The sequence below is a fragment of the Aplidium turbinatum genome, chromosome 16 (genome assembly GCF_918807975.1).
Source record: "Aplidium turbinatum chromosome 16, kaAplTurb1.1, whole genome shotgun sequence".
Classification (NCBI taxonomy): domain Eukaryota; kingdom Metazoa; phylum Chordata; class Ascidiacea; order Aplousobranchia; family Polyclinidae; genus Aplidium; species Aplidium turbinatum.
Window position 1 is genome coordinate 7,847,923 of NC_137487.1, and position 26,359 is coordinate 7,874,281.

The 26,359-nt window shown below is 36.5% G+C and overlaps 1 protein-coding gene across 1 annotated transcript; it reads right to left on the minus strand.

The window, feature by feature from the left end:
- Window positions 1-1,594: 1,594 nt before the first annotated feature.
- On the minus strand, window positions 1,595-23,194 carry LOC145785158 (lactadherin-like). The gene is made up of 4 exons (XM_082596856.1): window positions 22,888-23,194; window positions 21,312-21,458; window positions 5,800-5,978; window positions 1,595-2,546 (listed from the first exon to the last, which is right to left on the minus strand). The coding sequence occupies exons 1-4, from the start codon at window positions 23,192-23,194 to the stop codon at window positions 2,406-2,408; spliced, it is 774 nt and encodes a 257-aa protein (XP_082452982.1). The 3' UTR covers window positions 1,595-2,405.
- Window positions 23,195-26,359: the final 3,165 nt, after the last annotated feature.

Sequence of the window (26,359 nt, forward strand, 5' to 3'; positions counted from 1 at the left end):
TTTACCCAACCTCTGATGTCATCTGACTCACTTTATTCCTTTGACTGCTACTTAAGTACCTATAGAATATCTTTTTTGTATTGTTGATTTTTTTACAAGCTAGTGTATCAGTTTTAATATTACTATTGTGTTTTGATTTTTGTTTGTTCACTCGTGCCATATGAACTATCACAGTTTGAAATAAACCAGACAACAATATATCAATGTTTGAGATATTGATCAATATCATGCGGTGGACTATAAATACTTGCTGCTTGTGAAAATGATATCTTTAGTTCTACGTCTTATTGATGATGATGGCGTATGAGCGATCTTTCCAGGCTAGATTGGAGGGCAGGAAATCATCAGCCACTCAGCAGTCTCGTCGTCCAGGACCCTCAGACCATGCGCACCGTGTGGAAGGAGCCAGGCCCCACTTGTGCATGTCCGAACGAAAGCGGCCGACGCCAGTTCGCAGGCGGTTGAGCCTGACCCACGCAAGCCTTGCAAGGGACATCCTTGGTGGACGGGGATCAGCGTCGGGTATGAAATCACGGAGCGTGGAGGTGTGATTTTGCCACTCCGTGTTCCACATGTGGTTCGTCCAGTGTGCCGCACTTAAGCCAAGTTCTTCTGTGTTCTTAAGTAGTTGTTGTGCCGCAGGCACAAAGGGGCGCCTTGATTTCAGCCGCTGCTTTATAGGTGGTGGTCGCTTGAATGTTGCATGGAGGAGATGGTCGGGGTCCAGAGCGCGGCAAGCAAGAGAAATCGTGGCTCCTTTACGGCGTAGCTCAGCGGGTTGGATGCCTGCTAGGATGGGTAGGCAGTACGTCTTATTGTGACCTGCTATCTTTTTGTCATTTTTAAAGCGATGTTTGTCTTTTTCCAATGCATTGTATAATCAAGTAAGTTTATTACTCTTCCAAACTACATTTATGATGTCATTTTTTGCTGTTTCGGTGAGAAATAGGTCACATTTCTCGTCGAGTTTGGTGACTTTGAAGTGTAACCTTATAGTTACTAGAGTACAGTCGGTAGTTGAGTAGTTATCGGCTGCGTAGCCGAGTGGTGAGAACGTCTGCGCGACGTTCGAAAGGACGTGGGTTCGACACCGCTCCAGAGCACGCGGCTGTGTCTCGGCAAAGACACTTAATGGCAAGCCAAAATAAAAGGAGCAGCTGACTCGAAGACTATATGTCACTTCGCTGCTTCCTGTCGTCTGTTGTATCGCATCTGTGATCGCAGTGTACTGTATGTTTTCGTAATGGGCATAATGGGCATAATCGTAGGTACCCGGTCAATTGGTCGAAAGACATTTGGACGACCAAATGTCTTGTCGACCAAATGTCTGTCGATCAAATGTCTTGTCGACCAAATATCCTGTCGACCAAATGTCTGTCGACCAATTGTCTGTCGACCAAACGTCCTGTCGACCAAATGTCTTTCGACCAATCGACCGGCCACCTAATCGTAATGGGCACAAAAAAACCCGATTATTATTGTTATTATTACAGTTAGCCTACTATTATAACTTGCAACAAATTGTTGTAATTGAAGAGCAAACTTTATTAGTAATGAATAAAAGCAGCTGTGTATAGATTGGAGTGATGTTAAAATAATAAACTTTAAAACACAATTTCATCATAAAATTCAGCAACTGTTCAAAGCTATTTAAAGATAACTTGCTAAAGATGAAAACAGTAATATACAATTTTTTTAATTTCGATTATGACCGTTCAGACTTTCAACGTTCTGTTGTTACCATTCTTATTGAAACAACTGCTGTTGTCGATGTTATTTATCTACATTATTTGACTGGAGGAATAAGCATCCTATTGACATGACTATTCAGAAAAGCGTATAAACAAGTGATTCCATACAGCAATATAACAAAAAGAAAATGTATTCATTTTAAGATTATTGCAATTGAACACCTAATCCAATAGAAAAAGATGCACGTTGATGAGTTTGTAAATATGGGTTTAATGTATGGTTATATACTGATATATGGGACGTCAGACCACTCAGCATGCGACAACTCAGCAAGTGCTTCAACTTAGCAATTACATTTCAGCTACTGCCAAGTCAGCAAACGAGATTTAGGCCTACGTGCTCACGTCGGACTTGCTTGGTCGTCTCTTGCCAAACCGAATTTGCTGACTTGTGACATACCAAGTTATGGCTTGCTCACTTGTTATACTTACTCAGTTTTATCATTTAACAACTTCAACTACTTACTGAAATGTTGCTCAATTATTACTTGTTCAGTTGTCGCTTGCTTAAATGCTCAGTTCACAACTGCTGACTTGTAGAAGACTCGATATTTTACAATCATGTTTTTATGGTTTAAAAAGAATAGTCCAGGATCAAATCATTTAATGACCAGGTTAACTCTCACAAGTTCAAGATGTATAAGGATCATTTTTTCAGCATATGAGATAATCCATTCGAAGTGCAGCTGCATGATAATGAATTGCGACAACAGTCAGTCGAAAATACCGAGCTGTGATTGGTTGAGGAAACATGTTGATGGCGTAAGAATTTCTATCAGTGTTTCCTTGAAAAATCTGAAAAGAGTGAATCACTAATAAAAGAAATGCAAAGGATGCATTGTTATTTATTGTTCTAAACCAGGGGTCGGCAAACTGCGGCCCGCGGGCCAAATGCGGCCCGCGGACAAACTTTTTGCGGCCCTCGAACGATCTTACTTTTAGTGCATACACTAAAGTTTCATCATTATGTACGCATGAATTCATTTTATATCATAACAATGCCTACTGTTGTTAAAATAATCAACTTTGTTTTGGCAAGAGGCTTTAACCACAGCCAATTCAAAAGTTTACTTGGAGTGATGAATGCTGTGCATCAAGATCTGGTGTATTTTGCGAGGTTAGATGGCTAAGTCGCAGTGCTATGTTGCAACGGTTTTATGATTTGCGAAACAAAATAAGGACTTTCTTGAAACAAAAGAATGCAGGTTTCGGCATTGATGAACTGAGTGATCCTGATTGGTTAACAGATTTAGCCTTTCTCACTGATTTCACTTCTCATATGAACAAGCTAAACTTACAACTACAAGGAAAGGAGCAATTTATTAATCAGATGTATGATCATATTACTGCCTTCGTAAACAAGCTACGTCTTTGGGAAACTCAATTAATCAATTCCAACTTTGCTTATTTTCCCAATTTTGGCCTTTGTAAACCTTTCAACCCTGATAAGTAGCCTACATATCACTTATCGTTTCCACTAAAACTAACTTTGAATCTCGATTTTGCGATTTAAAAAATCAAAAAAACAGATTCGATTTATTTGCCTTCCATTTTCAATGGATGTCAATACTATGCCACATGAGATGCAAATAGAAATAATTGAACTTCAATCGTCTTCGTCGTCGTGTGAGCCTCTGGGGCCAGGGGTCTATCTTTTTACCACCCCAGATTCACGATGTTCCCGGACTACAGTGGAAGGCTACTAGAGAGCAGCCAGTCTTTGGTTGAACATTGAACTTCAATCATCCAACATATTGAAGGCCAAATACGATTCAGTTCCAATTGCCAACTTTTTTAAAGAATATGTCCAGAAATCCACCTATCCTCATCTGTATGACAATGCAAAACCTGTAATGTGCATGTTTGGAAGCACATATTGCTGTGAGCAGCTTTTTTCAAAAATGAATTACGCAAAGAATAAACTTCGCACTCGCCTGTCAGGTCGTCATTTGAATTACGTATTGCAAATATCATCAACAAAGTTGCCAGTTGATTTAAACACCTTGGCCATGACACAGAAACAACATCATCCTTCGCATTGATAAATGATAACTAAATAAAAACAATGCATTGCGTTTTAATACGTGTTTGACAATAAATATGAAACGGCAACAAACACGTCTCATTGTGCAATAGACACAGGAATAGGAGTTGCAGGTGCGCCATGATTTTAAGGATAATGTGGTGATTGTTTATAGGTTGAAATTTATGCGGCCCGCGCGTTACCGGAAGTTTGTAGATTTGGCCCAGTAGTACAGAAAGTTTGCCGACCCCTGTTCTAAACGTTCACATAAAAGTACAATAATTATGAAAAACAAAAAGGCGCTTTATTGTAATGCAAGTGATGAAAACTAGAATACTTTAAGTGAACAATTTTGATAAAGAGGTGGCTTTCTTCAACCATAAACAGATGAAACCAAGCAACCACATGGCATTTAACATAATATATTAAACTGAACATAAACTATCTACGAACGTTTTCAGCCATACACATGTTAGCCCAGTGGTTCTCAACCGGGGGTCCGCGGACCCCAAGGGGTCCGTGAAGCGATTTCCAGGGGTCCGCGAAAGTTTTTGAGTTTTCAACAAGACGGATAAATTAAGAAATTTAAAAATTGTTTGTGCTTTGTTTATATATTAGCCTACAGTGATTCTTAAACTGTAAGTCGCAACGCACTGGTGCGTCGTTTGAAATTGCTAAGGACATTGCACAAAGGTTTGGTTTCTTAACTAAAATATCATATAAATTACTTAAACCTTTTAATAAGGCTATGTTGGCTATGTTCAACTAAATTCTTTTAAGACAACAGATTGTTGATCAATGATTAATTTAGAAATACAAACGTTAGTCAGCAGTCTATCACCACTCACAGTTTTGCAATGACTGTGATTATAACGAATTAATATTGATTTCAAATGAAAAAAGGGAGAAATTCTTTGTAACAGTCGCAAGTATTCTATTAACTTTTGATAAAAGTTATAGAAAAACATCAAATGAGCATATAGCTTACCGATGTTTGCTCCTGTGTGCCAACATACAGCTCATAAGTCATAACATAATTTCGTCAATCTCATCAATCGTCAAGTGCGTTGCGAATTCAGCAAATTCTTTTCAGTGTGTTGCTTTGAAACTTATGTAACATATGATTCCATAAGGAAACGCGATATACCAACATTTTTAATTGAAATTTTTAGTGGTCCGCGACCGCTTCGAAGACACCAAAAGGGTCCACCAAGACAAAAAGGTTGAGAACCACTGTGTTAGCCCTTTTCAAGTAACGAAAAAATAACTGATTTTACATCTACATTGAAATAAATAACTGATCTTCACACTAAATTGAAAACGAAATGCTTCATTCTTATGCATTTCGTTTTCAATTTAGCGTGAAGATCAGTTATTTATTTCAATGTAGATGTAAAATCAGTTATTTTTTCATTACTTGAAAAGGGCTAGCATGTGTATGGCCAGAACGTTCGTAGATAGTTTATGTTTAGTTTAATATACAGTATTATGTTAAATGCCCTGTGGTTGCTTGGTTTCATTTGTTTATGGTTGAAGTGGACAGGTGGGCATTTTCTGCTTGATCATATTCCAATAAAAAAAATTATAAATTGTAAAGGGAATGCAGCCGAGTGTCAGCAATTAAGATTTGACGAAATTAGACCGTTAATTTTATGTTTAACATGAACTGCATGGTCATAACATGAGCAACTGATCTTAACTCTACAAATTGTCTGGTCAGTGATATGGTTTCTATGTTCTCTATCGATATTCTATAATTTTACTGTTCGCAGTGGTTTTTATATAAATTTTACAGATTCTGCTGTTACTTCCTAAATGATCATAATCAGACTCGAATCGTCGGCTGCACAGCCAAATGGTGAGATTCCTGATACGACGCTCAATAGGACGTCGGATTCACATGGATCAAGAATATATGCTGCTGTGTCTTTGGCAAGTCATCCAAGTGACATGGTGATTTGTATTTGCCTATGGCAGCCTACAAGTGCGAAAACAGGTAAAAGCAAGCTACACTAAATCGCTTACCTTGTCTCCTCCTGACTCATTTGTGATCATTTGCAACTGATCTGGTGAGTTTCCATATGAAATTTTGTATTGAGTGATCCAATAATTCCATTGACTGTGATGTGGTCCCTGGGTCACTATTCCAACAACTTGTGTTTGCTTTTGCATATCCACTTGAATCCACTGACCAGGGCTAGATTCTGCAACACATCACGCTAGTCAGTTGCTGTTATGGCAACCTTAAAAAGGCCATTCACTTTTTATTATGTTTTAACTACCAAGCCACATATTTTCATTAATTTATACAATTTTGTCAATTAATTGTCAAAAATAAACTTTCATGGATTAAATGTAGCCTATTCTTGTTTGTTTTCCAAAGAAAATACGTTTTTCAACTTTGCGACAACCTACTTTTTAACAGGTGTAAAGCATAAGACTTATTGCTAAGGAAGTACCTAAAACCAGACTTAAATGGACAACACTAAAGGGCGGAAATGCGGAAGGCGGAAATAAGCCGGGCGTGGAATGGCGTATTGTCCGCAGAAGTAGCGATTTAATGCCGATGTAGAAAAGGCGGAAGTACGATCTTGGCGTCCATATTGTTTAACATAGCGATAACTTTATCATGAAAGAATGAAATGTTGCAACAATTGCATTTTGCATCTAAAAAATAAAAAGGATGGTGCAATATTTCAAATGCAGTCCTCAATGACAATTTTGTGAATATACTTTATGACAAAAAGCAAATATATGAGATTTCATAATTTTATACATATTTTTATTTGGTTGAGTTTATTGCTTACTCAAAAGCTTGCCTAATGTGACGCATTTGGAAGTGTTGTTTTGTCATAATAAATTAAAATCGTTGTTTAACTCTACTTGTACTTTACTATCGTTTCAACTTTATAAAATATCTTCTCTCTGGCTATGACAACCATTCTTTTGTACTGTACACTGTAACACTGCACATGCCAAATTTGTGTTTTCACCATTGCATTTAGTGCATGCTTGCGTCAACAGTATAAAAAAAAAATGAATCGAACTGCCACAAAGAAAAGAAATGTAATTATGCATTTTCTCTCCGCTCAAATTTGGAAACAATACCGCACTTCAAATAAAATACAATTAAAACAACCAAAGCTATCATTGACGTCACAATTGCTTCCAAATCATACTTTTAATAATAATTATGGTATTACCAGAATCAAACAATTTAATCACCTCACAATTGCTTTCAAACAATATCTTTCAATGATATTTCAACATAAGAAATACTTCACTGTTGACTTGTGGCTAAAATTCGCAATTTCGCATTTTTCCTATAGGCCTATTAAAGAATTCCTTCAAATATTCGAAATTTACTCCAATAACTGTGGAATTAAAACAATTAAAATATTTAATAGCATCACAATTGCTTCTAAATAATATTTTTCAATGATAATTCAACGCAAGAAAATGTTCGGTATTGAGTTGTGGCTAAAAATCGCATTTCCGCCTTTTTCCTGTTTCAATGGATTCCTTTGAATTTCTAAAATTTACTCAAATAACCGTGGAATTAAAACAGTCAAAGTATTTAATGACCTCACAATTGCTTCTAAACAATATCTTTCAATGATATTTCAACATAAGAAAATGTTTGGTATTGAGTTATAGCTAAAAATAGCATTTCCGCCTTTTTCGTGTTTCAATGAATTCTCTTTTAACTTTCGAAATTTACTCCAATAACTCTAGAATTAAAACAGTCAAAGTATTTAATGACCTCACAATTGCTTCTAAACAATATCTTTCAATAATATTTCAACATAAAAAAATGTTCGGTATTGAGTTGTGGCTAAAAATCGCACTTCCGCCTTTTTCCTGTTTAAATAAATTTCTTTAAATTTTCGAAATTTGCTCCAATAACTGTGGAATTAAAACAATTAAAATATTTAATGACCTCACAATTGCTTCTAAACAATATTTTTCAATGATATTTCAACATAAAAGTAGGTTCAGTGGTGAGTTGTTGTTAAAAATCGCATTTCCGCCTTTTTCCGGTTTAAACAAATTCCTTTAAATTTTCGAAATTTACTCCAACAACCGTGGAATTAAAACAGTCAAAGTATTTAATGACCTGTCTGCACTGTCTAAGTACCAAAGGATCAGCCAACAGTCTCAATATTATATTAGAAATCGATTTCATGAGAGGCCGCAGCCCTCACATCGTCAGTCTATAGTATGAAACAAGTTACGGTTCGTGCAAAGATAACAAAAATATACGCACTATGACGTAATAAGAATAAAACAAAGGCGTGAATGCCACGGGAATGCATAGTAGTGGAGTCAACACTAGGTCAAAAGTAAATAAATAATTGGTAGAAAATAGACGAATTATTTCACTGCAGGTAAAATCATGGATTGAATATTGATGGTGGCTTTGATCTTGTGAAGCCATTTGTCCTCACAAGCATCAAGCCGGTCTAAACTAGGTTGTTCAAGAAAAGTAACACTGAAACAGTTGGACAGAGGCGGCTTATTGCTCAGATCATGGAAATTGGCGAAATGCTTAAGTAAAGCTGTACTGTCATTATTTTTAGAGAGGTCAAATTTATTCCAGATATTACGATGGCCTGTCCAACGAACAGAAAATTTATTCACAGTTTGGCCGACGTACTGTTCCTTACATACGTTACAAGTTGCTACATAAATACCATAGTTACTACAATCTAATTGTTGCTTGAGTTTAAAAACTTTATGGGGGGTGTTCAAAACATTAGTATGTTGGATCATTGAAATATTGTGTGAGCCGAAATTCCCACAAAGGGCGCAGTGTCGGCAGGGTCTAGAAGACCCGCATAGTTCCGACTGTACTGTATCTTTCGACAACTTTTTATAATTGGTCAGCTGATTACCAATGGTTTTAGGTCTGGCATACGTAACCATGGCATTCGGTTTTAATTGTTTTTCTTTTTCTGTAAGTTTCAACAATTTGGGGAATGCTGTAGCTAATGCAATGCGGTTCTTTTTATTATTTTCAAGTTTTTTGGTGTTGAATCTATCTTTCCAGTTCGAAGCAAGTGCAATTACATCGGATGTCATGTCTTCAGGGAAGTCGGATCTGAGTGCTCTATCTTTTAGACGCTGAAGGCTAGATAGGAAGTCCTCGTCGCATTCGTTCAGATGGCGCAGCCGCAAGGCTTCGCTGTAAACGATTGACTTGAAAGTCGTCAATGGATGATGCGAGGTGCCATTGATGAAGCAGCGATCTAGAGCAGTACTTGTGACAAAATCTTTTGTCACAAACTTGAACTTTGTATTATGACTGATGCAATGGTTGACATCCAGAAATTCCACTGTGTCTGAGTCTTGCGTAGTGTCGGTTTGTCGGAATGTAAGATCTAAATCAAATTTTGCGAAGCTTTCTCTCAGTGCGGATTTGATTGAGTTTGTAGTAGTTGTACCAATTGATATCCAAATAATGTCATCGATGAATCTTTTAAATACACAAGCTTCTTGCAGGATAGTTTTTGAAGCTTGAAGGATGTAATGTACGGTGATGTTCGCCAGGGAAACGCAATGATTGTCACCTGTGACAATCCCATCAATTTGGGTGAAGAAGTTTTCCCTATACTGGGTTACAACATTATTCATGCAAAATTCATTTAACTGAATAATTGTTTTTCTAGCTTCTGCAGGATAGGTAGTCTGCGTTGCAAGTGCGTTTTTCAAGGCTTCATTGACTACACTTATGCGTTTAAGTGACGGATACAGCGCTTTGACATCTGCTGCGACAATGTAGAGTGTTGACGTTTTTAAACAATCTTCAATGGTGCCTACTGTTTTGGTTTGCCAAGCCATCAGTTCTTTTATGTACGGTAGTGTTTACTGTCTCGGCAGTATTCGTTCGGTTGTGTTTGACAAAATGTTTTACTGATTGGTCCTAAAAGTTCTTTTATTCTTATTACGTCATAGTGCGTATATTTTTGTTATCTTTGCACGAACCGTAACTTGTTTCATACTATAGACTGACGATGTGAGGGCTGCGGCCTCTCATGAAATCGATTTCTAATATAATATTGAGACTGTTGGCTGATCCTTTGGTACTTAGACAGTGCAGACAGACCAAGTAGTAATGGACAAAGGATCGTCGCAGCATAATAGCAGCTCAGATAGTCAGGCAGATCTCCTCCATCAGTTTACTACTAGAGAACTTCAAAGACATTCTAGCAAAGGAAAGGGGATCCCTGGCTATACTGAGCAGAGCTTTACAAGTTGCGTCCTGTGCGCTAAGGTAAGAGAAAAATTAGTCTTCCTTAATCGTTGTTTAAAATTCAAAGTACTTCTACCATCCAACCACCACAAAGGAATGGATTTCGACCTTTTGTTAGACCAGCAGAGTCGCAGATTAAGTACTGATATTTCGAAGCTAAAAAAGCAAGCAATAGGTAACAAAAGTATGTGGAATTCATTAACCAACCTTCAGAGAGACCAAATTTTTCAAAAACGTCGTAAAATCAAACATAACTTCATAAACAAGTTCAACTGGTTGTTTCAAAAACAGAAGGATACTAGGATATCCTTGAACAGGCCTAACCTAGATCATAATCACAAAAAAGCTGTTAAGAATAACAAGGACAAGAGAAGATACAAAAAACGCCACAAACAGAGAGCCCTACAGAAAAAACTGGAAAGAGCGGAAGCTATGATTTTGAACAAATCCTCTATTTCCCTGGAGAAAAGCGATAAGTTGTTATTAATGAAAGGATTAAATTTTTCCCCAACGCCCAGCTGGACAGAGTCAGTTGAAAATTCAGAATGGCATAACGCTTATCAGCATGTTAGGAGAATAGAATGGAAGGCAGTATTCCAGCAGGATGAATCGAAGGAAAGCGCACCTTATCTCCCAAAAAAACTCAAAATTCCTAAATCGTCAAAACCAGACAACAATCAACTCGACCCTGAAACGAAAGCATACGTAAACATGACATTCAGCAAAATTCGAAACCTTGGTTCTGAAGTTAGAAAATCATACCTGAAGAGCAACAACCTACCCGCTGATCTTCGCAAAAGCCTCGCTAGATTAAGGGAACTCACAAATGACAAAAAAATCGTTATTTGCAAGTCAGACAAAGATGGAAAAGTGATAATAATAGATTACAAGGATTACGACCAAATTATGCAAAACCAACTGCAACAGTTCGAAAACCTTCCTTTCAATTCGAATACCATTGATAAACACATGGACAGCATTCGGCGCTACTGCGAGGAAGCTCTTACCTCTTTGCATAAGACTGGTGTAATTGATGATAAGGTATTATTCCACACGTCTGGTCTCAAACTGAGAGGGTCTTTCTACCACAAAGCCACTGGACTACAAGCCAAACATTTCCGAAACAATTGTACTGCCTATTGTTATCCACTTTTCAAGACGCACAAAATTGAACCGAATAAACTATCCACTATCTCCATCCAAGATATCCCTGTCCGGTTACTCCAATCCGCAGGAATGATTACAACGTCACGTGCTACCGCCTTTCTGGAAGAACTTTTAGGACCAATCAGTAAAACATTTTGTCAAACACAACCGAACGAATACTGCCGAGACAGTAAACACTACCGTACATAAAAGAACTGATGGCTTGGCAAACCAAAACAGTAGGCACCATTGAAGATTGTTTAAAAACGTCAACACTCTACATTGTCGCAGCAGATGTCAAAGCGCTGTATCCGTCACTTAAACGCATAAGTGTAGTCAATGAAGCCTTGAAAAACGCACTTGCAACGCAGACTACCTATCCTGCAGAAGCTAGAAAAACAATTATTCAGTTAAATGAATTTTGCATGAATAATGTTGTAACCCAGTATAGGGAAAACTTCTTCACCCAAATTGATGGGATTGTCACAGGTGACAATCATTGCGTTTCCCTGGCGAACATCACCGTACATTACATCCTTCAAGCTTCAAAAACTATCCTGCAAGAAGCTTGTGTATTTAAAAGATTCATCGATGACATTATTTGGATATCAATTGGTACAACTACTACAAACTCAATCAAATCCGCACTGAGAGAAAGCTTCGCAAAATTTGATTTAGATCTTACATTCCGACAAACCGACACTACGCAAGACTCAGACACAGTGGAATTTCTGGATGTCAACCATTGCATCAGTCATAATACAAAGTTCAAGTTTGTGACAAAAGATTTTGTCACAAGTACTGCTCTAGATCGCTGCTTCATCAATGGCACCTCGCATCATCCATTGACGACTTTCAAGTCAATCGTTTACAGCGAAGCCTTGCGGCTGCGCCATCTGAACGAATGCGACGAGGACTTCCTATCTAGCCTTCAGCGTCTAAAAGATAGAGCACTCAGATCCGACTTCCCTGAAGACATGACATCCGATGTAATTGCACTTGCTTCGAACTGGAAAGATAGATTCAACACCAAAAAACTTGAAAATAATAAAAAGAACCGCATTGCATTAGCTACAGCATTCCCCAAATTGTTGAAACTTACAGAAAAAGAAAAACAATTAAAACCGAATGCCATGGTTACGTATGCCAGACCTAAAACCATTGGTAATCAGCTGACCAATTATAAAAAGTTGTCGAAAGATACAGTACAGTCGGAACTATGCGGGTCTTCTAGACCCTGCCGACACTGCGCCCTTTGTGGGAATTTCGGCTCACACAATATTTCAATGATCCAACATACTAATGTTTTGAACACCCCCCATAAAGTTTTTAAACTCAAGCAACAATTAGATTGTAGTAACTATGGTATTTATGTAGCAACTTGTAACGTATGTAAGGAACAGTACGTCGGCCAAACTGTGAATAAATTTTCTGTTCGTTGGACAGGCCATCGTAATATCTGGAATAAATTTGACCTCTCTAAAAATAATGACAGTACAGCTTTACTTAAGCATTTCGCCAATTTCCATGATCTGAGCAATAAGCCGCCTCTGTCCAACTGTTTCAGTGTTACTTTTCTTGAACAACCTAGTTTAGACCGGCTTGATGCTTGTGAGGACAAATGGCTTCACAAGATCAAAGCCACCATCAATATTCAATCCATGATTTTACCTGCAGTGAAATAATTCGTCTATTTTCTACCAATTATTTATTTACTTTTGACCTAGTGTTGACTCCACTACTATGCATTCCCGTGGCATTCACGCCTTTGTTTTATTCTTATTACGTCATAGTGCGTATATTTTTGTTATCTTTGCACGAACCGTAACTTGTTTCATACTATAGACCAGTGGTTCTTAACCTGGGCGCTACCGCCCCCTAGTGGGCGCTGGTAACTTTTAGAGGGGCGGAAATATTCAGGGGGCGTTATAGGGGGCGCTACATTTAGAAGGTGTAACGTTATTTTCCTCACTGCAAATTTGCTTTAGTAGTTCTGCTGGGGGTACGAGAATCCACCGAGGATGAGGAGCTATATACAGTATAGAGATTGTGTTTAACAAGGGAAGTAGTGATTCTCTCTCAGAGCATTCTATGTTGACCTATACAGCACAATGCACAACACCATCCGACAAGCGTGGACGTCGCTATAATAGCACCTGGACTGGAAGCCAAACGCTAGGCCTCATCTTGGACGGCAAAGAGGATTGCCATATTGTGAATCCATTTCAGGCTGATGCAAACAATTCTGATCCAAATCTAGTTGAAGAACTTATAGACTTGCAAAACGACTTTGAAAGTGAAGTGTTGTTTCAGCAGATTGGCTATGAAGCTTTCTGGCCAAAGGAACACGTTAAATATCCTCATCTTTGGGAAAAAATCAAGTTATTGCTGTTAGCGTTTCCTTCATCATACCTGGTAGAGAAGGGATTCAGTTCAGTCTTGCAACTCTTAACTAAGCAGAGAAATAGACTGCAAATATGTAAAAGGGGTGATCTGAGGCTCTGTTTATCAAATATTGAACCTGATATAATTAAGTTAGCAAATTCTCACCAGGCCCAAGGTAGTCATTAAATACAATGTATTTAATACATTTTTCCTGCTTTTTCAAAGTGCATTTTTTTATATATATCTTATTATTAGCCTACGGTTATTATTTTGAGTTTTTTGTTTGGGGCACATGCATGTTGTAAATGAGAACTGAGTGAAATACTGCCCCTATTTCCTTAAAGTAATAATAAATGTGAATGTGTTTCTTTAAGTAAATTTACCATATTCTCACAAGCTAAGTTTTCATTTTCTAATTGCACAGCGCTACAATGCAGAATCCGATATAGCTTCACTGTATCACGCATCATCTTTAGTAGGCTACAGCCCTTATATTATGGTGGGCGCCAGACTATGGAAATCTCTGAAAAGGGGCGCTGGGGAAAAAAAGGTTAAGAACCACTGCTATAGACTGACGATGTGAGGGCTGCGGCCTCTCATGAAATCGATTTCTAATATAATATTGAGACTGTTGGCTGATCCTTTGGTACTTAGACAGTGCAGACAGGTCATTAAATACTTTGACTGTTTTAATTCCACGGTTGTTGGAGTAAATTTCGAAAATTTAAAGGAATTTGTTTAAACAGGAAAAAGGCGGAAATGCGATTTTTAACAACAACTCACCACTGAACCTACTTTTATGTTGAAATATCATTGAAAAATATTGTTTAGAAGCAATTGTGAGGTTATTAAATATTTTAATTGTTTTAATTCCACAGTTATTGAAGCAAATTTCGAAAATTTAAAGAAATTTATTTAAACAGGAAAAAGGCGGAAGTGCGATTTTTAGCCACAACTCAATACCGAACATTTTTTTATGTTGAAATATTATTGAAAGATATTGTTTAGAAGCAATTGTGAGGTCATTAAATACTTTGACTGTTTTAATTCTAGAGTTATTGGAGTAAATTTCGAAAGTTAAAAGAGAATTCATTGAAACACGAAAAAGGCGGAAATGCTATTTTTAGCTATAACTCAATACCAAACATTTTCTTATGTTGAAATATCATTGAAAGATATTGTTTAGAAGCAATTGTGAGGTTATTACATATTTTAATTGTTTTAATTCCACAGTTATTGGAGTAAGTTTCGAAAATTTAAAGGGATTTATTTAAACAGGAAAAAGGCGGAAGTGCGATTTTTAGCCACAACGCAATACCGAACATTTTTTTATGTTGAAATATCATTGAAAGATATTGTTTAGAAGCAATTGTGAGGTCATTAAATATTTTGTCTGTTTTAATTTTACAGTTATTGGAGCAAATTTCGAAAATTTAAAGGAATTTATTTAAACAGGAAAAAGGTGAAAGTGCGATTTTTAGCCACAACTCAATACCGAACATTTTTTTATGTTGAAATATCATTGAAAGATATTATTTAGAAGCAATTGTGAGGTCATTAAATACTTTGACTGTTTTAATTCTAGAGTTATTGGAGTAAATTTCGAAAATTTAAAGAGAATTCATTGAAACAGGAAAAAGGCGGAAATGCGATTTTTAGCTATAACTCAATACCAAACATTTTCTTATGTTGAAATATCATTGAAAGATATTGTTTAGAAGCAATTGTGAGGTCATTAAATATTTTAATTGTTTTAATTCTACAGTTATTGGAGTAAATTTCGAAAATTTAAAGGAATTTATTTAAACAGGAAAAAGGCGGAAGTGCGATTTTTAGCCACAACGCAATACCGAACATTTTTTTATGTTGAAATATCATTGAAAGATATTGTTTAGAAGCAATTGTGAGGTTATTAAATATTTTAATTGTTTTAATTCCACAGTTATTGGAGTAAATTTCGAAAATTTAAAGAAATTTATTTACACCAGAAAAAGGCGGAAGTGCGATTTTTAGCCACAACGCAATACCGAACATTTTTTTATATTGAAATATCATTAAAAGATATTATTTAGAAGCAATTGTGAGGTCATTAAATACTTTGATTGTTTTAATTCTAGAGTTATTGGAGTAAATTTCGAAAGTTAAAAGAGAATTCATTGAAACAGGAAAAAGGCGGAAATGCGATTTTTAGCCACAACTCAATACCGAACATTTTCTTATGTTGAAATATCATTGAAAGATATTGTTTAGAAGCAATTGTGAGGTCATTAAATACTTTGACTGTTTTAATTCAACGGTTATTTGAGTAAATTTTAGAAATTCAAAGGAATTCATTGAAACAGGAAAAAGGCGGAAGTGCGATTTTTAGCCACAACTCAATACCGAACATTTTCTTTTGTTGAAATATCATTGAAAGATATTGTTTAGAAGCAATTGTGAGGTCATTAAATATTTTAATTGTTTTAATTCCACAGTTATTGGAGTAAATTTTACAAATTGAAAGGAATTTATTTAAACAGGAAAAAGGCGGAAATGCGATTTTTAGCCACAACTCAATACCGAACATTTTTTATGTTGAAATATCATTGAAAGATATTATTTAGAGCAATTGTGAGGTCATTAAATACTTTGACTGTTTTAATTCTAGAGTTATTGGAGTAAATTTTGAAAGTTTAAAGAGAATTCATTTGAACAGGAAAAAGGCGGAAGTGCGATTTTTAGCCACAACTCAATACCGAACATTTTCTTATGTTGAAATATCATTGAAAGATATTGTTTAGAAGCAATTGTGAGGTCATTAAATACTTTGACTGTTTTAATTCCACGGTTATTTGAGTAAATTTTAGAAATTCAAAGGAATCCATTGAAACAGGAAAAAGGCGGAAATGCGATTTTTAGCCACAACTCAATACCGAACATTTTCTTGCGTTGAATTATCATTGAAAAATATTATTTAGAAGCAATTGTGATGCTATTAAATATTTTAATTGTTTTAATTCCACAGTTATTGGAGTAAATTTTGAATATTTGAAGGAATTCTTTAATAGGCCTATAGGAAAAATGCGAAATTGCGAATTTTAGCCACAAGTCAACAGTGAAGTATTTCTTATGTTGAAATATCATTGAAAGATATTGTTTGAAAGCAATTGTGAGGTGATTAAATTGTTTGATTCTGGTAATACCATAATTATTATTAAAAGTATGATTTGGAAGCAATTGTGACGTCAATGATAGCTTTGGTTGTTTTAATTGTATTTTATTTGAAGTGCGGTATTGTTTCCAAATTTGAGCGGAGAGAAAATGCATAATTACATTTCTTTTCTTTGTGGCAGTTCGATTCAATTTTTTTTATACTGTTGACGCAAGCATGCACTAAATGCAATGGTGAAAACACAAATTTGGCATGTGCAGTGTTACAGTGTACAGTACAAAAGAATGGTTGTCATAGCCAGAGAGAAGATATTTTATAAAGTTGAAACGATAGTAAAGTACAAGTAGAGTTAAACAACGATTTTAATTTATTATGACAAAACAACACTTCCAAATGCGTCACATTAGGCAAGCTTTTGAGTAAGCAATAAACTCAACCAAATAAAAATATGTATACAATTATGAAATCTCATATATTTGCTTTTTGTCATAAAGTATATTCACAAAATTGTCATTGAGAACTGCATTTGAAATATTGCACCATCCTTTTTATTTTTTAGAAGCAAAATGCAATTGTTGCAACATTTCATTCTTTCATGATAAAGTTATCGCTATGTTAAACAATATGGACGCCAAGATCGTACTTCCGCCTTTTCTACATGGGCATTAAATCGCTATTTCTGCGGACAATACGCCATTCCACGCCCGGCTTATTTCCGCCTTCCGCATTTCCGCCCTTTAGTGTTGTCCGACTTAAATTGAATTTATTTTACTATTGCATGATGCACCATCACCATTATCTTCAACAGTTTATAGCACTGCTGGGCCGCTGGCAAATGGCTTCCACATTATGCTCCTACGCGGTTCCATCTTTAGCTGTGCTCATTCAGGGAGCACAAGTTATTTTCAACGTCATCCCACCATCTTGTTTTTAGTTTCCATCTATTTCTTTTAGCATCTCTCGGTGTCTACTAGGGTTATAATATTTTTACAACCTCATATTCCTGTATTATAATTCGAAGAACTTTTGTCTCAAAACAAAGAAAACAACTTTTATTTTGACCTAGTTTTAAAAACATCACCCCGAATTCAAATATTTACTTTGCCTATTTTTGCTGTATGTTGCATATAGTATTCATGTATGCCTAAAGTGGCGAATAGACACACGCTTGAGGACATTTAATGTGCAAAAATGTATACTAATACCTAAAACAAGACCACACGGCCACACATAAATCAGAGCAGTGTAAGCACCATCTTGCCCCCAAAATTCACCAGTGAGCCCTTATGTTTAGTGATCGTTCTTGAAAATAAGACAAGAAAGCGTTAGGTCATGACCGTAAACTCCTAATGTAGGAAAAAAATTCACATTCATCATTTTAGCAAATAGTAAACGACTTTTAGATTTTTAGAAAAAAACAGTAGCCTATTGCGCAGACAATGCAGTAGCGGATTTGGAAAAAAAAGTTAAGGCCCAGTGTTTTAACAAAGCAAAAATTATAAGATATTTGGACAATTCAAAACGTAATGCTGGAAAAGTAAAGTTGGACAAGGGATGTGGGAGGTATGCTCCCCAAACATTTTTGACAGATATGATTTTGTTTTGGTCACTTTTTAAAGGCATACTAAATGAAATTTTCAAACGGGAATTAAGCATTAGAATGCGTAAACTGAACATTCAAGAATACATTTCAAAAAAAAATTACCGAAAAAAATTTGTTTTCAATGGCGCTGGCAAGGCCCAAAGTCCAATGTTTGATTTATTTTCATTTTTTTTTCAAAATGACCAAAAAGTGCAAACACAGCTCGAGAATACGTCACAAAAGACAGCAATAACAAAAGCCACGTTACAACATCTGATGTTTTAACATCAGATCTGAGGTTTTGAGCAAACTGTTTGATGTTTTGACGTTGAAATCTGATGTTTTGATGTAGCCTACATACATACATAGCCTACAGTTAAATTGCCCGCAGTAACAATTATTGCGAGATCAGCTGATTGCTCGTCTTTTATTACGTAGACTGTACAGTCGCACGCTTTGCTGCTCAGGCCCATTCTGGTTTTGAAAGCTCTGACAAAAGTACGCGCGGAATGCTGATCAGACCGCAATGGGGCAAAATTTTATTGAAAATCGTTTTATGGTAGCAAGTTAAACACAAAGAACGTGGAAAATCGCCAAGTCAGGTTTTTTCTTTAGTACCCCTTTAAGCAATTTTGGGCGCAATAATGTTTTTTTTTTTTTTTATCAAAATGCACACTTAGTATGTGACCATAGATCGCTTTGTATGAAAATAAATTCATTTAATTAATATTGGACTGAGTCGAAGATTTGGTTTGAAATTTAAGTTAGCTTATCATTTCAAAAAACTTCATTCACGTCCACAGAAGGATTGTAAATTAATTTCTTGAAAACCTGTATAGCCTACTGTGGTGAAGCCTTTCAGCAAGCTAGAACTTCGAAAATCTATCTGAAGTGTCCTCACCTTCGCTTCAACTATGGTATTTTTAGGTCACATTTCATTATATAACTTAACTCCACAAACGCAGAAATACATCGCTTTAATTGTTAATTAACTGAGCTATTTGTATAAGCTGTGTTTACTTGGGAATATTGCATTATTTTGTTGGTTATTTGTGAGACACAAAAACTTTTTACTCTCTTAGTCCACTTTCTGAAACTATGCATGCCCAAGGTCGCTGGTTAGGTGAAAAATGTGGTTGAGCGAGCAAAGCAAGCAATTTAAGTTTACAAAAATGGAACAAAAATACTATATATAAAATTATAAGCCGAAAAATGCTACACTAACTAAATATGCATGGGCCCCCAGCCGAAGGTTTGGGAAGCAGCATTTACTGCTCTGCAGGATTTAAGCTATTGATTATTATCAAGCTTCTGTAACAGTTTTTTTTTTGTTAACATTAAAAAAAACATTAAACATACTAAAATGAGTGGGTCTCAAGAAACATCAAATGTTATAACTCTAGTTTCCACTCTGTGGTTATTTTTGACTCATCTGTTCCTTGTCATTTTTTGCACATGTCTTGTCATTGCCATTTTATATGTTTTTGTCATTTTAATTACATCTTTATTATATTGATCTGTTTTTGATAATTTTGCTTAATTTTTTTTTATAACTTTCTTTTTGATTAACTTTTGTTTATATTAAAATTATTTTTTCATGTTTATTGCTTTCACGATGCATCTATATTTTACAAGGATTAAAACATTAAATTTGCTAAAATGGCACATTGTAGCTCAAAGCAATTTGCAAACCCAAACCCAAAACGCTTAAAATGGTTGTTTTCTTGAAAACTTAACATTATAAATTTAACATTATTTTTGTCGTATCCAGGATTACACCCAGGGGTTGAAGGTTTAGATAAAGTGACCGGGAAGGCAGGCATGTCCTTAGAGTCTAGGAAAAGACACAGCCACATGCTCTTGAGCGGTTTCGAACCGGTGCCTTTTCGAGTCCATACCAAGTCTCTCACCACTCAGGTATGCAGCCGACAACATCATGTCATGTACTATCACGTCACGTCATGTTATGCACATCGTCATGTACTAGCTCGACTATCATATTTTTATACACTAAAAAAAAGTGATGCGGTGGTTTGAAGATATTTTCAACACCTGGCAACTTCAATTTTGAATATGTGTTTCTGTATTCATAAAATATGGATAGAGTCAATGCAAGCTTGTTGCACTCTTGCAATGACGCAAATGACGCAAAATGACGTACTCTATTTGGGAACCTCTAATTTATGCTCTATATTTGATGTATGAGTAATTCAAAAAAGATATATCTCACAACCTTTTTGTTAATTACAGTAGACTTAGGCAATGTTTCAAAGTTTGAAGTTCTAAAAATTGAGTAATCAAACTTTCCATGATCAGGAAAACTACTGGCATTGTGCTTTTTTGATTTTCCAAAAATTGATCAGTAACCTTGCTAAAATATTTTGACACAGAGATGATATGGAATGGAAAGTTTATACTGTATAAAGGGTATATGCTGCTGGACCTTGCCCGGTTATTTGAAAGTATTAATTTGGACTATGCCACAAAATGTCCATCTTCCACAACACTTTTTTTTAAACCAGCAAAATATGCGGAAATAGCCTACATAATTGCCTGTATCTTTGCAACTTTTATTACATTGCATACAATTTTGTTTTCATTATCAACTCAAAGCGAATTGCATGAAAATCTTTCAATTTGGAAATCACCTTAAACCCAACATGAATGGCTTCGAAAATAGTTTTTGAAAGAGTTGTCAAATATTTGGTTTTTCAGCAGACGTCAAATCAAAAATATTACCAGAATTTTGTTGGATTTTTAAAAAGTCTATTGCTTTAGTTTTGCTTCTGATTACCGGTATCTACTTTGTGAAAAATTGCTTTGTTTCATTTTGAATTGCTTTTCGTGGAGCAAAATTTCTATTTCATTTTGATACAAAATATATTATTTCAAAGAACCAGAGCCGACATATAGCCTATATTGCTTATTTGACACAAATGGCAAAAAGATGGGAAGTATTGTCTAAGCGTTTGCGTGACCTCGTACTGTTTTAGATTTGTTTAACAAAATAATTCACTTACTTCCTTGTCCAACATGCCAAAATCCACCTCGCTTTGTGTTGTCTAATCTTGCATAATGCGCAGCATGCCCACCATTCCATATCGATGAAGCCGAAAATGCGCTGTCAGGTATACTACCATCTCTAATGCCAACCCCACATGCCTGAACTAGATTGAAAAGCAGGTTTTGAAAAATAAGGCATTGTTTAAAAACGTGTATTTAAAAACATTTTTAATTTTGAATAAACGCTTCAAAGCAATGTTTGTTTTATTGTAATTGATCATTAACACAGGGGCTCTATCCACTTTTAGAATTCGGGGGGGTGATTTTTGAACAGTGGGCTAAAATCGTCATAGTTATTTCAACTTCTGGGGGGCTGCGCCCCCCAGACCCCCTATTGCAGCATCAGCTTCTTTTTGTTCGAAGCATGTTCGGTTTCGAAGTCGTTTCACAAAGTATGTTTCGGAAAGCGCATTTTTGGGTAAGCAAACTGGTAGTCACTTAATTAACAAGAAATAATTCTGGCACTGCAAATGAAAACTCGAACCAATCATAAACTACGTTTTCCGTGACGTGAAAAAGGGCGAAAAGAAGATGATACAAAGCAAATCAAGTGCTGGATTTTCTATCAGCTGTTTGTTTGTTTGTTTGTTTATTTGTTTTTCAACCCTGCATTGCGAGAAAGCGGACTTGAGCGCTATGCATCGGTGTACGCCTTCCGACGTACACCTGACCCACGCTGCAGCCGACGGCAATGTCTGTTTCCGGTTGTCTACTCTACTTATGACTTAAATTTGGTATTACCCATTACTCGAAATCGATCACTGGGTAGAGGCAATTATACTTATAGTGAAGTTTGTTCCCCAGAGAAACAACAGCAAGTGCGGGGGGGTGGAGTCGAACATGCAGGCTCTCGACTGCGAGCCCAACGCGCTAACCACTCGGCCACTGCTGCCGACTAAGTTGGCAGCTTGGTTGGCTTTTTAGGGGTTAGGGTTAGAAAGTAGTCATTTCATTGACGTGAGTTCGATTCTCACAACTGCTATTGCTCTTTTTTTTCTGTAATTGCCAAATGAAGTTCAAAACAAAGATTAACTCTCTGGCTAAGTGCGAGAAAGGTCACAATTGGACGGTAGCCTCTTACAACATGTTCTGATTGGTTGGCGGTGTCATTCTAGTCATTTGCAGTGGCAGAATTTTTTTTTTGTTAAAGTGGCTACCAAGCAAACTAAGTTAAAACACAGTGTAAACGCCTGGCTCGTAGTTCAGGGTTGCCAAACCAAAAAATCATATTGAAATGAAATATATATTCATATTGATAAAAAATTCAAAATGTGCTAAACAGCGAAAATATATTTTTCAAAATTTGATCAATAAAATATCACAAAACCTTTTCAAAGCCAAATGAGTGGGGGGGGTGATTTTGCATTGATCACCCCCCCACTCCAATTAGTGGGGGGGTGATCACCCCCCTCACCCCCCCTTGGATAGAGCCCATGCATTAACATACACATTTCTCACACTATTTGCATCCCCATCATGTCAAACTTCTAATTGTTGCAAATTGATGTTTGAATTAGAAAAAACTAATAAAACCTTTTGCTGGAGAGTTTGGAACAAGTCTCAAATATTTCTGCAACGGTCGCATTTCTTCTCGGAGTTGTTCAATTTCATTGGGATCGCATTCACAAAGACCAGGTGATCCCTTGTCTCCTTTTGGTCCAGTAGGTCCTGCTACTCCTGCTGGTCCGATCTTGCCAGGACGTCCTTGTTGATTGACAGGAGCAAGATGACCAGGATCGTTGCCTAGGACACCACGACGTAATGGAAGACAAAGGTCATCACCTTGTCCGAAAATAACAACCAGACAAGAAAAGACTGAACTTATAAAAAGTACATTCATTCTGTAACTGAATACAAAGTCAGGAGGTAGTTACTTTTCTTTACGGAATCAAGTATTTAGTCTATAGTTGGTATTTTATCAAATGAAAATTATTCTTCTTATTTCACCTTGTACAGTACTTGTATTTCATCTTTCAATGAATGTAAAATGTACTACCACCAACTTTGGAAACTGTTGCATGTGGTATTGTAATCTGGGCAGAATGATAGTTTCGATTCTACAACTGCAAAATAGAACTGTAAAAGAGCACAGTTGGCAAACAGAGGTAAGCTTATTGCTGATATTCACTAACGTGTAGGCTGCATTTCTTCAAAGGTAAGATTTAAAAGCCTACTGGGTACTGGTAACTTTATGACGTTTTTTGTTTTTTCTCAATATCTTAATAATGTAGTTGGTTATAAAGTCACTTCGGCAAAAATATCTCGTTATTTAGACAAATCGATTCTTACCATAAGTATTAAACATTCTACCAGTTTAGTAACTTTATAGCACTGCATTTTGTATAAAAAAAAACATTTTGCTTTGAACGTAAAACGTAGTATCGACAATTTTGAAAACATTATATTTGGTACTAAAATTTGGGCTGAATGTTAAGTTTCGATTCAGCATTTGTAAAAAATAAATGTAAAATAATGCGTTTGACAAGCTGAGGTAAGGTTATTACAGATATTTATTACAATATATACACACCAGACTACACTTCTTCATCGGTAGAATTTTGAAACCCTGTTTGGTTCTGGTGAGCTCATGAAGTGTGTTGTTTTTCTCTATATCCCACTAATGTAGTTGTTTGTAAAAATATTTGAGCAAAAATATCCACTTATTGGCTAAATTAATTTTACTATGAGTTATGCTATGCTCACAAAACTTAATTGAAATACTACAAAGATAGCTTAAGCAGGCTATCATTTTTAGATATGGTCAATAATAATCATTTATTATAAACTTTAAAAATTAACAGTTGTGAGGCCACATATACACCTTTTTTGTGAGCATTTGATCCCGGCAACTATTTATAGGCCTGCACAAAGTGAAAAAATATATTAAACGAAAACAACTTGTGAATATTCCAGCATTTAATTTCATATTTTTGTTGGCCACGGTTTAACTGTTTTCAATATAGAATTTTGTACAAACGGCTGTTTGTCTTTGCCTGTCCTGGGGTTGTTGATATGCTCAGCCAGTGGCGTACGCAGGATTTTCGCAAGGGGGGAGCCATTGAAAATGCTTTTGAATCGAAACGAAAAAAAATTAAAAAACGCCCATTTGGTAATAATAGCCAGATAGCAGTGGCGTAGCCAGGAATTTTGAAAGGGGCGGTTTTGACGGCCGGCGGGCGAAGCCCGACGGCGTCTTCGCCAAAGGCGACACCTAGCGGCGGGGGATCTGGGGAGCCTCCCCCAGAAAATTTTGAAAAATTACTTTGAATTTGGTGCATTCTGAGAGCATTTTCAACAAAAATGTGGGTATAAATATTCCTGTAAAATGGTGCTGTCCGGTGGCATAGCAAAAGGATAAGATCATGTTTTCTTGGGCATTTTTCGGTAATAAAGCTAAGTCTCTATGTTTTTGTTGTTGCTAATTCCTGGCTGAGTTTTATTTCAATGTTTGGTAAAACTCGCTCTTTTAATGCAGTTTCGTTTTAAATTAGGCAAACTTTGTTTTAGAGACATAGTGACTGAAAGCATCATTCTTAATATCGTGACGTCACACGCGTGTCAAGGGGGGGGTTGTACCCCCCAAACCCACCCCCCACCCACCCCTCTTGGCTACGCCACTGGCCGAAAGGTTACTGGCATAGGTACTCAGCTTGCATTGACGATAATGTTTTAATTTGCAACGGCTGGTTTACTCATTTGGATAGATCTTGTATTGAAAACAAACGATACGACATAACATTCTTAACGTCGCATTTAATGCCTTACGACTTACGTAGACGACGTAGTTGGATTACCAAACCCAATGAACTACGTGTATTGATGGTACGTTCAGTGGCGTACGCAGGATTTTGTTCCGTGGGAAAGGGGCATTCGATATAATTTGACTTTTTTTTATCAAGAGTTGCCTTATGCTACTTTATAGTCTGACCAAGGTTTAAGGTAGCTTATCTATTAGTTATTTGCTTATCTATTAGTTATAACCTATTAGTTATTTCCTTGTAGAAACACAAGCATTTCAAAACGTTTGTCTGACAATCTGCTGCGTTTGGGACGCATAATGTCCTTTCCAAGGGAAAACATGTGTTTCACAGCAGCGCTAGATGGTATTGGTGTGTTGTATTTCAACAGCAAGCCTTGAAAACGTTCACTCGGAAAGGTATTATTGTTCCAAGCGTGGTTTGATAGTTTAGCATAATTATATAAATCTTTTAACGATGTCCACTGCAACAAAATCGCTCTTTTCAGGGGCATAGAGCTCTTGAAATAAAGTGTCTTCAACCTCCGCGATGACATTCATTGGGCGCCGGTTCGACACCCCTCAAGAGCATGTGGCTGTGTCTTTCGCGGGACACTTAAAGACGTTCCTGAAGGTGGACACAAAGATTGACTTCCTCGCCTTCCCGTCCACTTAATCTAAATCTTCAACCACCGGGTGTAAGCCTGGATACGACAAACAAACAAAAAAAAATTCTATTTTGCTCTCCGATCCCTCGTTCTCGATAGGCTACTGCTCAAGATATGAATGATCACCATTTGGCGCACTTCTTCCGCTTGTATTTCAGGTAGCCATTCCAACCAACACGAAAGCCAGTAATTCGGTTGAGTTGCGCTGACCAAAATACATTGTGAAACTCTCATTGTGAAACGAGATAACAAAAAATGACGCATAGCGCTTGACGCTTAAAATCGGCAAAATAGTTGACGGCGCTATCACTTCCGTCAATTAAAAAACAAAATGACGGCGCTAGCCTCAGCGTCAACAAAAGTTGACGCTGTCAAATGACGCCGTCAAATTGACGGCGTCAACGTACAACACTGCTATCTATGACACGGTATTAAAGCAACAACTATCCAATAGGGTGGCTCTCTTTTGAACTTTTTTTTTAAATTCTCTCGGGGTAGTGAGGAAATGGTGCCAATGAGTGAGAAAACAATCATGACAAAATTTGAAGTTCGTAAAAAATTGTCTTCAGCCTCCTCATGGGGCCCAAAAATCGAAAAATGG